This window comes from Myotis yumanensis, unplaced genomic scaffold (genome assembly GCF_028538775.1).
Source record: "Myotis yumanensis isolate MYYU_CA2020_CCGP unplaced genomic scaffold, mMyoYum1.0.hap1 SCAF_16, whole genome shotgun sequence".
Classification (NCBI taxonomy): Eukaryota; Metazoa; Chordata; class Mammalia; order Chiroptera; family Vespertilionidae; genus Myotis; species Myotis yumanensis.
The window spans coordinates 20,637,659-20,650,324 of record NW_027223767.1 but is presented as its reverse complement, the minus strand read 5'-3'; the positions used below and the strand labels follow the sequence as shown (position 1 = coordinate 20,650,324).

The following is a 12,666-nucleotide window of genomic DNA, read 5'->3' as shown; positions in this document are numbered from 1 at the left end:
AGAGAAATATCGCTTTATTGTTTCACTCATCCATGTATTTATTGGTTGCTTCTTCTATGTGCCCTGACCAGGAATACCGCCTTGGTATATCAGGTGAAAGCTCTAATCAAATGAGCTACCTAACCAGGGCTAGTTAACTTGTATTTACTTCCAAAGAGCAGTGCTGAAGAAAAGTGAAGAGAGATCATTTTACCTGCCAAGATTTCTACTTCTAAACTCTAATAAGGCAATTCTACTTGCTCCCATTTTTTTAAAGAAAAACAGAAAAAGGACATGTGTTTATGTCATTAAATGTCTTCCATTTGCAGATAAGGAAAGATATGCAGACTGAATAACTTGCTTAAGTCATATAAATAGCTTTGTTATTCATCTCTGAGCCAGTGATTCTTCCAGGGAGAACATGCTAATTACCACATCCCCCTGTATATGCTGCTCTGACCCTGCAGTTGGTACATGGCTGCCTAAATGAGTCAGTAAAAATGGAAATGTGCCCTGGCCACTGTGGCTCAGTGGTTGAGCATATCCTATATAATAAAAGCCTAATATGCTAAGTCTCCACTCATCCAGTTGTCCATTCAACCAATTAAAGCGTAATATGCTAATGATATGCTAAGGATGCTCAACCACTTGCTATGACATGCACTGACCACCAGGGGGCAGATGCTCCAACTGGTAGGTTAGCTTGCTGCTGGGGTCTGGCTGATCAGGACTGAGTGAGATAGGCCAGACACACCCTGGAGTCCTCCCTCGGTCCCCCCCTGGCTGTCCAACCTCCCGTGTCTCTCCTCGGTCCTGATCATGCACCGGTGGGGCCCCTCGGCCTGGCCTGCACCCTCTCGCAATCTGGGATCCCTCTGGGGATGTTGGAGAGCTGGTTTTGGCCTGATAACACAGGCCAGGCCTAGGGACCCCATTGGTGCACAAATTTGTGCACTGAGCCTCTAGTTACCTAATAATAGACAAACATGTAAATTGACCGTCCCTCTGCTACACTCACCAGCCAATCAGGAGAGTATGCAAATTAACCCAACAGAAATGGCGGTTAATTTGCATACGTAGGCGAGAAGCAGCAGAGCGAAGACTGAAGGCTCCAGCCAGAGGAGCAAAGGCCTGGGTCCTGGGTGCCGGAGGAAAACCGGTGCTGGCAGCCAGGGGAAGGGAAGACCTATTGCACAAATCTCTTTGTGCAACGGGCCTCTAGTCAGTCGATAAACCAAGAGTTCGATTCCGGGTCAGGGCATGTGTCTGGATTGCTGGCTCAATCCCCAATGAGGGGCATGCAGGAGGCAGCCTACCAATCTCTCTCCCTTCCTCTCTAAAATCAATAAAAACATTTTTGTAACAAGGAAATATAGCTCTTCCCACCCACCCATGCACCCCCGCATTCCCTCTGAGATTCGACAGTCTGCTCCATGCTTCTATGTTTCTGGATGTATTTTGTTCAACAGTTTATTTTGTTACTTAGATTCCACACATGAGTGAAATTATGTGATACTTGTCTTTCTCTGACTGGTTTATTTTGCTTAGCGTAATACTCTCCAAGTCCCTCCATCCCATCTCAAAGGGTAAGAGATTCTTCTTTGTTACTGCTGCATAGTATTCCATGGCGTAAATGTACCACAGCTTTTTTATCCACTCATCTATTGATGGGCACTTGGGCTGTTTCCAGACCTTTGCTATTGTAAATCATGCTGCTAGGAACATAGAGGTGCATAAAACAACAATGAGTTATCAACTCACAGTTGTCAGAATAGCTACCATCCACAAATCAACAAATGACAATGCTGGCAAGGATGCAGAGAAAAGGGAAGGTGGGAATGCAGATTGGTGCAGCCATTATGGAGTTTCTTCTAAAAATTTAAATATGGAATTGCCATTTGACCCAGTAACCCCACTTCTGATTTACATTTTAAATAAACCTTGGTGGCTGTGTGGAGATTGAATTGCAGAGCAGCAAGAAAGCAAGCCTAGTGATCCTGTTGGCTGCCCCAACAAGAGTTCGTGTGGGAGATGAGGGGTTCAGTGTGATGGAGTTGGTACAGGATGATGGAGGAAAGTCTATAGTTTGGGAATTCGTTTTGAAGATGAGGGAAAGGCAGAAATGAAGAATGGCACCTATAATTTGGGTGCCATGCTGAGATAGAGAATGTGAAGAAAGACCAGATTGGGGGTGGAGGGACAGATTAAGAGCTCTGATTTGAACATGTTAAATTTAAGTCACTTAGTCAATATCTTGGTAGTAGAGAGTTGAATACATGCATTTGGAGCATGGAGGTTCAAAGTTAGGGCCCTCAATCTAAGTCTGAAAGTCAATATATGGAAGACATTTCCAACCAAGAGACTGGATGAGCACACTTAGAGTGAGGGTGCAGTAGAGAAAAGAAAATGTTGAAACTAGAACTTTGCATTCCATGAATGTCTGTGTCACTCAACAATGAGAACAGAGAGCAGTTAATGCAGTAAGAGCAGCTGCAGTTTCTGGAAGGCAGGAGCAACTGCACTGTGTGCTGCGGAAATTTGGGGTATGATTGGATTTTCAAAATACTTCTTTTAAAAAATATATGTATGTTTTATTGATTTCAGAGAGGAAGAGAGAGGGAGGGAGGGAGGGAGAGGGAGAGAGAGAGGGAGAGAGAGAGAGAGAGAGAAACATCAATGAGAGTGACACATTGATCGGCTGCCTCCTGCACACCCCTTACTGTAGATTGAGCCCACAACCCAGGCATGTGCCCTGACCAGGAATTGAACCAGGGACCTCTTGGTCCATGAGATGACACCCAACCACTGGGTCACACCAGCCAAGTTCAAAATACTTCCTTTAAGTAAAATGTTAAAGTACCTCAAAATGATGGTTAGCTACGTTCAGTAAATGTTTGTTGATTGAATGGATGAATAGAAGAATGTATAGATGAATACAGAAAAGGCAAAAATTATGGGTCCAACTCTTGGTTCTGTCAGTGACTAACTGCTTAGACTTGGGTTCACTTAAGATGTGAACTCTTGCCCTAACCGGTTTGGCTCAGTGGATAAAGTGTCAGCCTGCGGACTGAAGGGTCCCAGGTTCGATTCCAGTCAGGGGCATGCACCTACCCAGTGGGGAGTGTGCAAGGAGGCAGCTGAATCAATGTTTCTAACTCTCTATCCCTCTCCCTTCCTCTCTGTAAAAAAATCAATAAAATATATTTTTTAAAAAAAGGAAATGTAGCCCTAGCTGGTTTGGCTCAGAGGATAGAGTATCAGCCTGAGGACTGAACGGTCCTGGGTTCAATTTCAGACAAGGGCATACGCCCAGTGTGGGCTCGATCCCCAGTAGGGGGTGTGCAGGAGGCATCGTTGATATTTCTATCTTCCCCTCTCCCTTTCTCTCTGAAATCAATAAAAAAAATTTTTTTAAAGCAAATGTACATGAAACTAACATTATATGTCAACAAAGATTGGAAAATAAATCAACTAAAAAAATTTTTTTAATGGGAACGTGCAGTATATATTAGGTGTGTGCATGCATGCATGCATGGGTATGCATTTTCTTGGGGGTGGGATGAGGGATGAAGGGTGGAAGACTGAAACCTACTGTTCTTAAAAGTACTGAGGTTGTAAACTTCATTAAACCTCAGTTGCTTTGTGGATTTAAATAAATCTATGCCATAAATCAAATTTTTAAGACACAAACCATATCCTAAGAAAATTAGCATGATACTTGAAAGATATCTGGTTCCTTTTTAACATGGGCTACGAAAAGTACAGCCTCTGAGGAGCCTGGTCCCTACAATGCTAACTGTGCTTACCATTGTAATTTGTCTAAATTATTTTCTAGTTACCATTCAGCACCCATTATTCATACTAATTTTAAGCAAATTACAACTATCAAGTAAGCTCACTAATAAAGAAGTATATGATGTAAAAAGCAAAGGAGTGGGAACATCTGTTCAAAAAAATTATTTAAAGAACTTAAGTTGGAAAAGTGAACATTTCTTCTAAACTTGAACTGTACTATTTCCAAACACCCTGAATTAGTTTTTCAGCTGTTTATCCACATTACAATCAGCTAAGTTCTAAAATTCTTAAAGACTCTCATAGCAACTTATAAAATTCACCCTTCATACAACAGCTAATAAATATATATTACATTGACCAATAAGAATCTTTGTATAGGAAACAAATGAGTTACCTTTAGTGTGATATACAATAGCAGCCCTCAGGTCAAAAGAACCCCAGCTATCATTCCTTTCTAGGCCTCTCTGGTATCTCTGTTCTTTGGCGGAGCCTAACAAAGTGTTCGTAGGAGACGCCAGAGGATTTTGATTTTCTACCTCGTAGTCCTTTGAGAGAAACACTAAAGCACCTTGACTACTGGTGTCTGCTTTTTGCAGGTCACCTATATGACTGGGCTCCAAGGATAAGGCTCCACTCTCATTAGTAGTCCCAGATTTTAGAATGCTGCCCAGAACTTGAGGACTAGTCCGTTTCTCCAGCTCATAAGCCTTGGGAAACACAGGATGCTCAGTTCCTGAGGGGATTATTTCAGCACCCTGTGAAACCAAAGTGGCAGGATATTCCCCTTGAAATGTCACCTCCATCACTTTATGATCTGATGACTTCCCAGTAACAGTCTCAGGGCCAGCACTGGGCTCATTTATAAATGATAAACCCCACTGATTCTGGAAGATATCCCCCAGGTTTTGCTGATCAGTCTGAGAGGGTAGATCCACTTGAGCTGTGCTCACCAGCACAGTTTGCATATTTGAAGGGTAGATAAAAAGGCTAGTTGTAATTTGTTCAACAGCTGCTGAAGTCAGACTCTTGTCCTGGAGAACTGGATCAATCGCAGCAGAGATGAGTGTCATACTATTAGCAGCAGTAGTTAGCAGTGGCTGACTCCCTGGAGAATACACACTTGCATCAGTTCCTGCTAAAACAGGCCCATTAGAAAAGTTGGCAGAAGTAACAGATTTCAGCGCTGACATAGGAACCTGGGATAACCGACTTGAAGACTGGGTCTGATTTTCCCCAGCAGATGATGAAGAGGATGAAGATGAAGATGGTGACACAGAAGAGTTCTGTACAGTTTTGTTGAGGTTTTCCTTAACTTTACTTGCATAACTTATTTTAGGAACTATTTTAGCACTGCTATTGTCCACTGGAAAAACTGGGGGTGGTTTAAATAGGGTCCACGAGTCCTCTTTGGAGGCAACAGCAGAAGCATGCTTTCCTTTAGGCCGATCATCAAACTTTTTGCTGCTCACACCAGGTTTAATATCAGAACTTTTCCGCAGCATATCACCCACAGCAGGTTTTCCTCGACTCATTCCTCCAGGCCCAGTTTCATACTTCCAAATGGGCTTAGAACCATCTACTCGATTTCCCTTTTGTTCACTGTAGTCAGGCTTGAAAGTTTCAAGTCCCTGTTTTAAAGTTGGGACACCAGTCTCTTGTTGCATTATTTTGTCCTGCACTAAATTAAGGTTTTCACAACCCTTGGCACTGTTGCGCCTAGCTTTCCTTTTTTTAGGAGTGGTATATCCGCTCTCAGATCCACTACCATCGTTATCTGCTCCTTTGCCCATATAACCATTAGTAATATAGCCAGAATTATTTGTTACAACACCATTTGGAATTGTTATAGTATCACTCTTATCTACAGACTGGTTCTCTCCAGATTTACTTTCATATGACTTTCCATTCTTTTTGTCCATACTGTTTTTCTGAATGAAATTCCTAGTTTTAATTCCTGCTTTCCCAAAGGTGCTGGACTTTATAGTCGGCTTCAGGTTAGTGTCTACAATTTGTTGGTTGCCATTGAGGACCCTGGAAATAGGGTTGGTAGCTTCATCAGAACCCAGGTTCTTTAAAGGTATTTCTCTTTCTCCAGCATTACCATTTAGTTCACCATATCCTAGGGAGGGGGAAAAAAAGGTTTTTAAAAATTATAATATACAAATTACAGTAGTACTTAACATTTAAGGAATATTTATTTACTGTATGCTAGACACTATGCTGTGAGCTTTAGTTTTATATGTTATTTCACAGGTCTCTGAAAAGACACTTGTCAACCCCATTTTACAGAGTAGGAAGTCAACTAAGAGATAGGACTAAGCAGGAATTCAAACCAAAGTCTGAGTTCAGAAAGAACATGACTTCAGCAGTTTTCTACTAATACTTCTCACCTAACATACTCAACCTCCCCATCATTCTCACAAAACTGTTATAAAATTTCCTTTATAATTAAGAGGAGAGCTACCCTTTGGGCAAAATCATTATACTGATACAGCAATTTTAAATATTATAGGGACATTGAAGGCTCTATTTCTATGAAACTATAATTGATTGGTGACCATAAACAGTTTCTATTGCATTCTGTCAAACAAAAATCTAACACCTGTGAACTTTTTTCAAAGTAGTTAAATTCATCTTTACATTCCCCAGATATTAAATCATACTTTTAGTATAAAACCAAAACACTTATATATTTTCTTCATTTTTACATTTGGGTAAACAGTCTCAGATAAATTAAGTAACTTGCCCAAGTCACAAAGTAGAAGAACTGGAAAACTGAATGAACTCCAGTCTATATGGAACATTTCTATCACTATGTCATACTGCCCTACACAAATGAAGCAATAAGAAAATACAATCAAAACTACAATGAAAGATAACTAGTTTTTAAAAGAATGGTATTTGAGTTTAAGACCTCCAACTGCCATAAGCAATTTATTACTATAGGTGATTCAACTGAGTCCAACTTTTCCCATTTCCTTACTAGCAAAATAGTGATATTAGTTGTCTACCTTTCTAAAAAATGTTTCCAAAACATCTTGAGGTCAAGTCATTAGAAACGGATACATAATAGGATACATATACACACATTTAAAGCAACTTTACAGGGGGCAAAGGGTGGGCCTCCAACAGGAATACCAAATAATTTGCCTTTGTCACTTTCATTCATTCTTTTGGGCCTTTAGTCTTTGAAGGCACATGAGCTTTTATATTCCCTAGGTTTTGAAATTTTAATTTCTAATATAATATCAACAGATATAGCCCACATTAAAAGCTCTTTGCATATTTTAAGAGTACAGCCCAGCCAGTGTTGCTCAGTGGATTGAGCATCTTCCCATGCACCAAGAGTTCACAGTTGAATTCGTGGTCAAGGCACATGCCTGGGTTGTAGGCCCCATCCCAAATAGGGGGTGCGTGCATGCGGGAGGCAGCAGATCAATGTTTCTCATTGATGTTTCTCTCTCCCCCTCTACCTTCCTCTCTCTTAAAAAAAAAAAAAGTAGTGGAACCTCATTTCTTGAATTTAATTCATTCGGAAGGCTGTTCGAGAAGCGATTTGTTTGAAAACCAAATCATTTTTTCCCATTAGAAATAATGTAAATGGAATTAATCTGTTCCAGACCCCCAAGTGATTCCATTATTAACCTTTCTTATATACAGTACATGTCTAATGTACTGTTTAATCTATAAACACTCCTTAAATTTACTGAACCATCCCCTAACTAGCTTATAAAATGCCATCACCAGTTTATCCAATCAACAAGTTTTTCTACCTACTCAATTGCCTATAATTGTTTTGTGAGCACTTTCACACCCTTAGCAACATTAGCAGTCTTGATGGCCTTTGTTTTAAAATTGTGCTAATCTGTAGATTCCACCAGCAACAAAAGCATTCTCTCCTTTGTTTGTTGCCTGAGAGACGATTTTTGTCATGCTGAGGTATCAGCAAGAAAGGGTTGTCTGATAGAAAACTGAAGTTTTGTCCATAACAGGGACATGTTTTTGTGTGACCATTGGTTGAGAACCAAATTGTTCAAGATGGTAGACTTTCAAGAACCACAGTTGGACTGTATAAGGAATACTAAGATTAAAAAAAAATTGGGGAACCATTGTTTTAAAAGAATTTGATTTTTTAATAGGACAGTCTTGGAAGATTCACAACAGGGCTTACTTTTACATGTTCTACATCAGAGAAAAGGGTGGGAATACTAAAATGAGCACATAAAGGCATTTTCTTCCAAGAAAACATACTTAAGACATAATCATTTCCTAAGAGTGGCACAAAACTTGTACAATGATAATATATTCTATAGAAGTTCTTAACTTCTGGAGTTATATTTTATTTCTTGGCTGCTGAAAAAGCTGTATTATCCAATCAAGTCAAACTTAGTGTAAAAAGTCTAACTATAAAACAGTAAAGAAGAGATCACTACTTAGAATGTTTTTTAAATGTTTTTGTTTTGTTTTGTGTTTTAGGAAAGTAGAGTCTCAATATTTTTAACAGCTGTAAGTTTAGCCGTGCACAACTCTAGACCAAAGGAGAATTACACATAGCATTTAATATTCTAATAGGCTAACAAAGACTTCTACCCTTGCCCTAACTGTTTGGCTCAGTGGATACAGTGTAGGCCTGTGGACTGAAAGGTCCCAGGTTTGATTCTGGTCAAGGGCATGTACCTTGGTTTTGGGCACATCCCCAGTAGGTGTGCAGGAGGCAGCTGATCGATGTTTCTAACTCTCTATCCCTCTCCTCTCCCTTCCTCTCTGTAAAAAAAATCAATAAAATATATTTTTTTAAAAGACTTCTACCCTTGGACCCATTAATTATAACTTGCTAGATCTCAAAGGTAAGCAGTCTTAAACATCAAAAAAATCCAATGTCTAAACCAAGTTGGACCAAATCCAAGACTTTTATTTTAAGCGAACTAGATTACTAATATTTAGTGCTTCTGATATCAGAAATCACCAGTTAAAAGAATAGTTACTATGCTTCCACCTCCAAGTTTTAATGACAGAAAATTTTTTTCTCACTTAACTATTTAAAAAATTTTCCGTGTTAACCTTGTTGGTATGCAAAAAGTTTGCCAGAGAGATTTTTTTTTTAATTTAGATATTTTAAAAAATGTAAACACTAAAATTATTGAGGAAAAACCCCTCTCCTTCTAGTGCTTTTATTATTCAGGGTTGCCATGCTAAAGCATCTAACTCTACTTCAGAGGGACTCAGCAAAACTTGAGTCCTGATAAATCCAGCTTTGGATTGGAAACTGAAATTAGTGGGCACATTTGGCCCTCTTTTGCGCCCTCTTCTGGATAAAGAAAAACTATTCCTCTTTATAGGTCTGTGAGTCATAAAAGCCCATCTCTACACATTGCAGATACAGTTCAAAAATCATAACTTTTCTTATTAGATCAGCATTATGCATACTGAAGCAACAGTATACTGTGACCAGGCCGCGCATGAAAAACTGCTCCTCCCAAATTGTTCATGTTTAGCTCAGCCTCGTTTCCCCTCCGTATGCCTCCCTGGAAGAAGACACACTAATTTGAAGGGTGCCCGTTTGAATGGTGCAGGGCCTGCTTCTATGGGGAGAGTCCTGCAGGGGTCTATATCTGGCTGACAAAATACTCTTCATAATTCTACCTTCTCTTCCAAGCAACTACAAAAAGGCAAGATTTTATCACCTTTAAGTTGACTGTAACGTTAAAAAAAAAACTTAGTGTTGTACAGTTCCTTAGTTTCTAAACTGTTTCAAATCCTTAAGATGAAACACATTTTTATGTTCATTTCCACTGCACACCGTCAGTCCCTACCACCCCCCAAAATGGAAAATGACGTTTCCATGTCAGTAAGGGCATGTATCACATTTGACATGCTGGGTTTAACGTTCATTCTCTTTCCGTTCCCTTCATTTCAATGTACAAAGAACCCTTATTTTTAAAAATCTGCGTGGTCATAAACTTTTAAACTTCATCCCTTCTCCAATATTTTCTACAATAACTACTTTCACCCTCAATTTAACGTCTGCTAAAAACGAAGAGTTTGGGGGTCAATATCGGTTTGAACGTAGGAAAACACCTCTCCTTTCGCTGTGGAAAAAGCCTCGTCCGAGGCAATATGGTAGCGAACCCACCTCACGGACGAAAGAAACTTGCCCTCCCCCCCCCCCCCCCCACTACAATCAAACGTTTTCCATTCTCTCTTCAAAAATGCTACCCAAGCCCAAGAGAGAAACGTGGGGGTCGGAGGAAGACAGAACAAGCTTTTTTGTAAAAAAACGAGCTGCGAGGAGGAAAGGGCCCAAGCGAAGGCCTGCGAGGCGGAGTCGTGAGCGAACCTGGCAGGAGACGAGGTTCCTGTGGCAGAGAAACTCGTGACCAGGGAGCCGGGTTCCCGCTGGGTACCCCACCCGACCGCCAGGCACCGCCTCTACCCCAAGTGGGTCCCCCCACCCCCAGCCCTCCGGCCCTCCTGCCCGAGGGGCGCCGCGGACGCCGCCCGCCGGCCGGACGCCGCCCGCCGGCCGCGGCCTCCTCGCCTCTCCCCTCAGCGCCGCTTCGCGACCAACTCCCCGCCCCGACCGCCGGCCGGCGCCTCACGCCGCCCCCGGGAGCGGGAAACGCGGCGGCCGGCGCGCGGGGCCCGGCACAGGCCGCTCCCCTCGTGGCCGTTTCCCTCCCCCACCCCTCACCCCGGGGACCCGCCCGGGGCCGCGAGGCCGCCACCGGGTTACACAACCCGGCCGGCGACGGGGGAGGGGCGGCCGCGGGCTGGGGGCGGCAGCGTCCCCGCCGCGCTTAGGGGCCCAGCGATCGTGGGTGGGGACCCCGAGCCACCCGCTCCGCCGCGCCGGGCGCCCCTCGGCGCCCCCCCTCCGCTCCTCAGCGAGCCGGAGTCTGTGACAGGAATCGGCTTCCAACATGGCGGACAGGAAGCGGCCCCGCGAGGAGGAGAGAACATTCCAGCCGCGCCGGCTCCGGGGGGAGCGGGCACGGGGCGCCGGCCGCGGGAGCCGCCGCGGGGGCTGATTGCGGGGTCCGGGGCCCAAAAGGGGCGTCTAGGGGTGGAAATGGCCCGAGAGACGAGGGGTCCCAACCGCCCCCCAACCCCAGACGGGGAACCCCAAGGCCACAGGTGGGCTTGGGGTGGCGGGTAAGGGAGGGCACTTCCTCAACTCTGCCGTCTCCCCTTCGCAGGCCGCCCGCAGTAGCATCTCGCACACCACCACGGTCGGGATTCGCTAGGCCTTCCTGAGTTCCACCCCGAAGGGTTTGGGGGGGCTAGGTTCGCCCCAACTCAGGGCCCCCAAATGAGGGTGCTCCCAGGGCCGCAGGCAGGTAAACGGGAAAGGAATGCTGAGGCCAGGCCTCCAAGACCAACCCTCCGGGTCCCCCCGAGCCGGGCGGGGGCCGGGAAGGTCACACTGGCCTAGTTGGGCCTCTCCCCCGCTGAAGGGAAGGGAAGGGCGCTGCAAAGCCCCCGGCGCGAGCTTGGGGAGAAATGAAAGGGGCTCCCCAAACCCGCAGGGGAGACGGACACACACACACCCCCACCCCCCCACGCCCCGACCCGGTCCGCGCTCTCCGGCTCCAGCCCCACCCCCATCGCCCCTGCCCCCCACCCCCATCCCCCTTCCCCCACTCGTCCTCCCTCACAGACCTGTTTTCTTCTTCGGCGTTTCCTGGTGCTGCTGGAGGGCGTGTTTCTGCTCATGTTTCAGCGGCTTCGGCTGGGCCTTGGGGCTGCCCTCTGTGCCATGCTGCAGGTATTGGTGAGGCTGCTGGTGATGGTGGTGGTGATGGTGGTTGTGGCTGTGGTTGTAGAAATAATAATGGTGGTGGTGGTGCGGCGGCTGCTGCTGCTGCTGGGGGTGATGGTGCGGGTGGTGGTGGCTGTGATGGTGCTGAGGCTGTGGCTGGCCGGGCTTCTCCTCCATTGAAAGCGGCTGGGACTCCCTGGCTGAGGCTGCGGGCGGCTGCACCGTCAGGATCTGAGACCGCTTCCCCGGGCTCGCTCCGTATATCTGAGCGCGTCGCGCGAGCGCACTGGTGAACCCAGCGATTTCGCGAGATTGGCAGCCGCACTCGGGCAATCAGGGGCCACGCTGCGGCGCAGGCCCCGCCCCCCGCCGAATCCTCTTCCCTTCCTTTTGGGCCCGGCCTCCCGGCCAGCGCCGCTTACCCGGTGCAACCTCGCAGGGCCGGGCCTTCAACGTCAGCACTATGGCTCTCTCTTCGGTCGCTTTCTCTCCGCCGCCGCGCTGTCTGCAAGCAGCACTTTCTACACGCCTCGCCGGCGAGCCAGCTCGCGCCCAGTGGAGCAGATTCCACGGGCGAGTCCACTGACTCGGAGAGCCATCTGTTGGTGTTGCATCTCCTCGAATCTGTTGGCTTTTTTTTTTTTTTTTAATCCTTTTCCGGGTAACCAGAGGGGAAGCTCAGTTTCCTTAACCCTGAGACCACTAAAGGGACAATACAAAAAAGAGGAAATAAGTACATTTTTAAGATTACAAGAGCTTCACAATCGGCAGAGCGTTTTGTATTCTGGATTAATTTTGCTTTATGTGTTCATATGCTAATCTCTTCCTTTCCACGAAGGGATTATAAGGTTCCACAATGGGGTATCTGTGTAATTTTCTAAAAGGGCACAAAGGGTTTAAATCACTGTGTCTTTGTAGTTGGAGGCAATAGAGAGCGGGAGGGATAAAAATCTAAAATCTACACAGAATTAGTGGTGGTGTGTGTTTTTTAACTCTGCAGGTGAGGTCAACTGTGGGACCAAGATAGGTTTTAGAATATAAAGAGTTTCAAGAGTGAAAGAAGGAAAAGAGTACTTTAAAAGTTATTAAGTTTTGAAAATAAATTTTGCATTTATGGAAAATATTGGAATTTA

The 12,666-nt window shown here is 44.9% G+C and overlaps 1 protein-coding gene across 1 annotated transcript in view; it reads right to left on the bottom strand.

Moving 5' to 3' along the window:
- NUFIP2 (nuclear FMR1 interacting protein 2) overlaps positions 1-11,784 on the bottom strand; it is a 30,439-nt gene extending 18,655 nt beyond the window's left edge. The window contains exons 1-2 of the mRNA XM_070394858.1: positions 11,434-11,784; positions 4,169-5,893 (exon numbers count right to left, since the gene is read on the bottom strand). Of these exons, the coding sequence (XP_070250959.1) occupies positions 4,169-5,893; positions 11,434-11,710 (2,002 nt within the window). The 5' untranslated portion in view covers positions 11,711-11,784. The remainder of the gene's footprint in view (positions 1-4,168; positions 5,894-11,433) is intronic.
- Between the last annotated feature and the right edge of the window lie 882 nt (positions 11,785-12,666).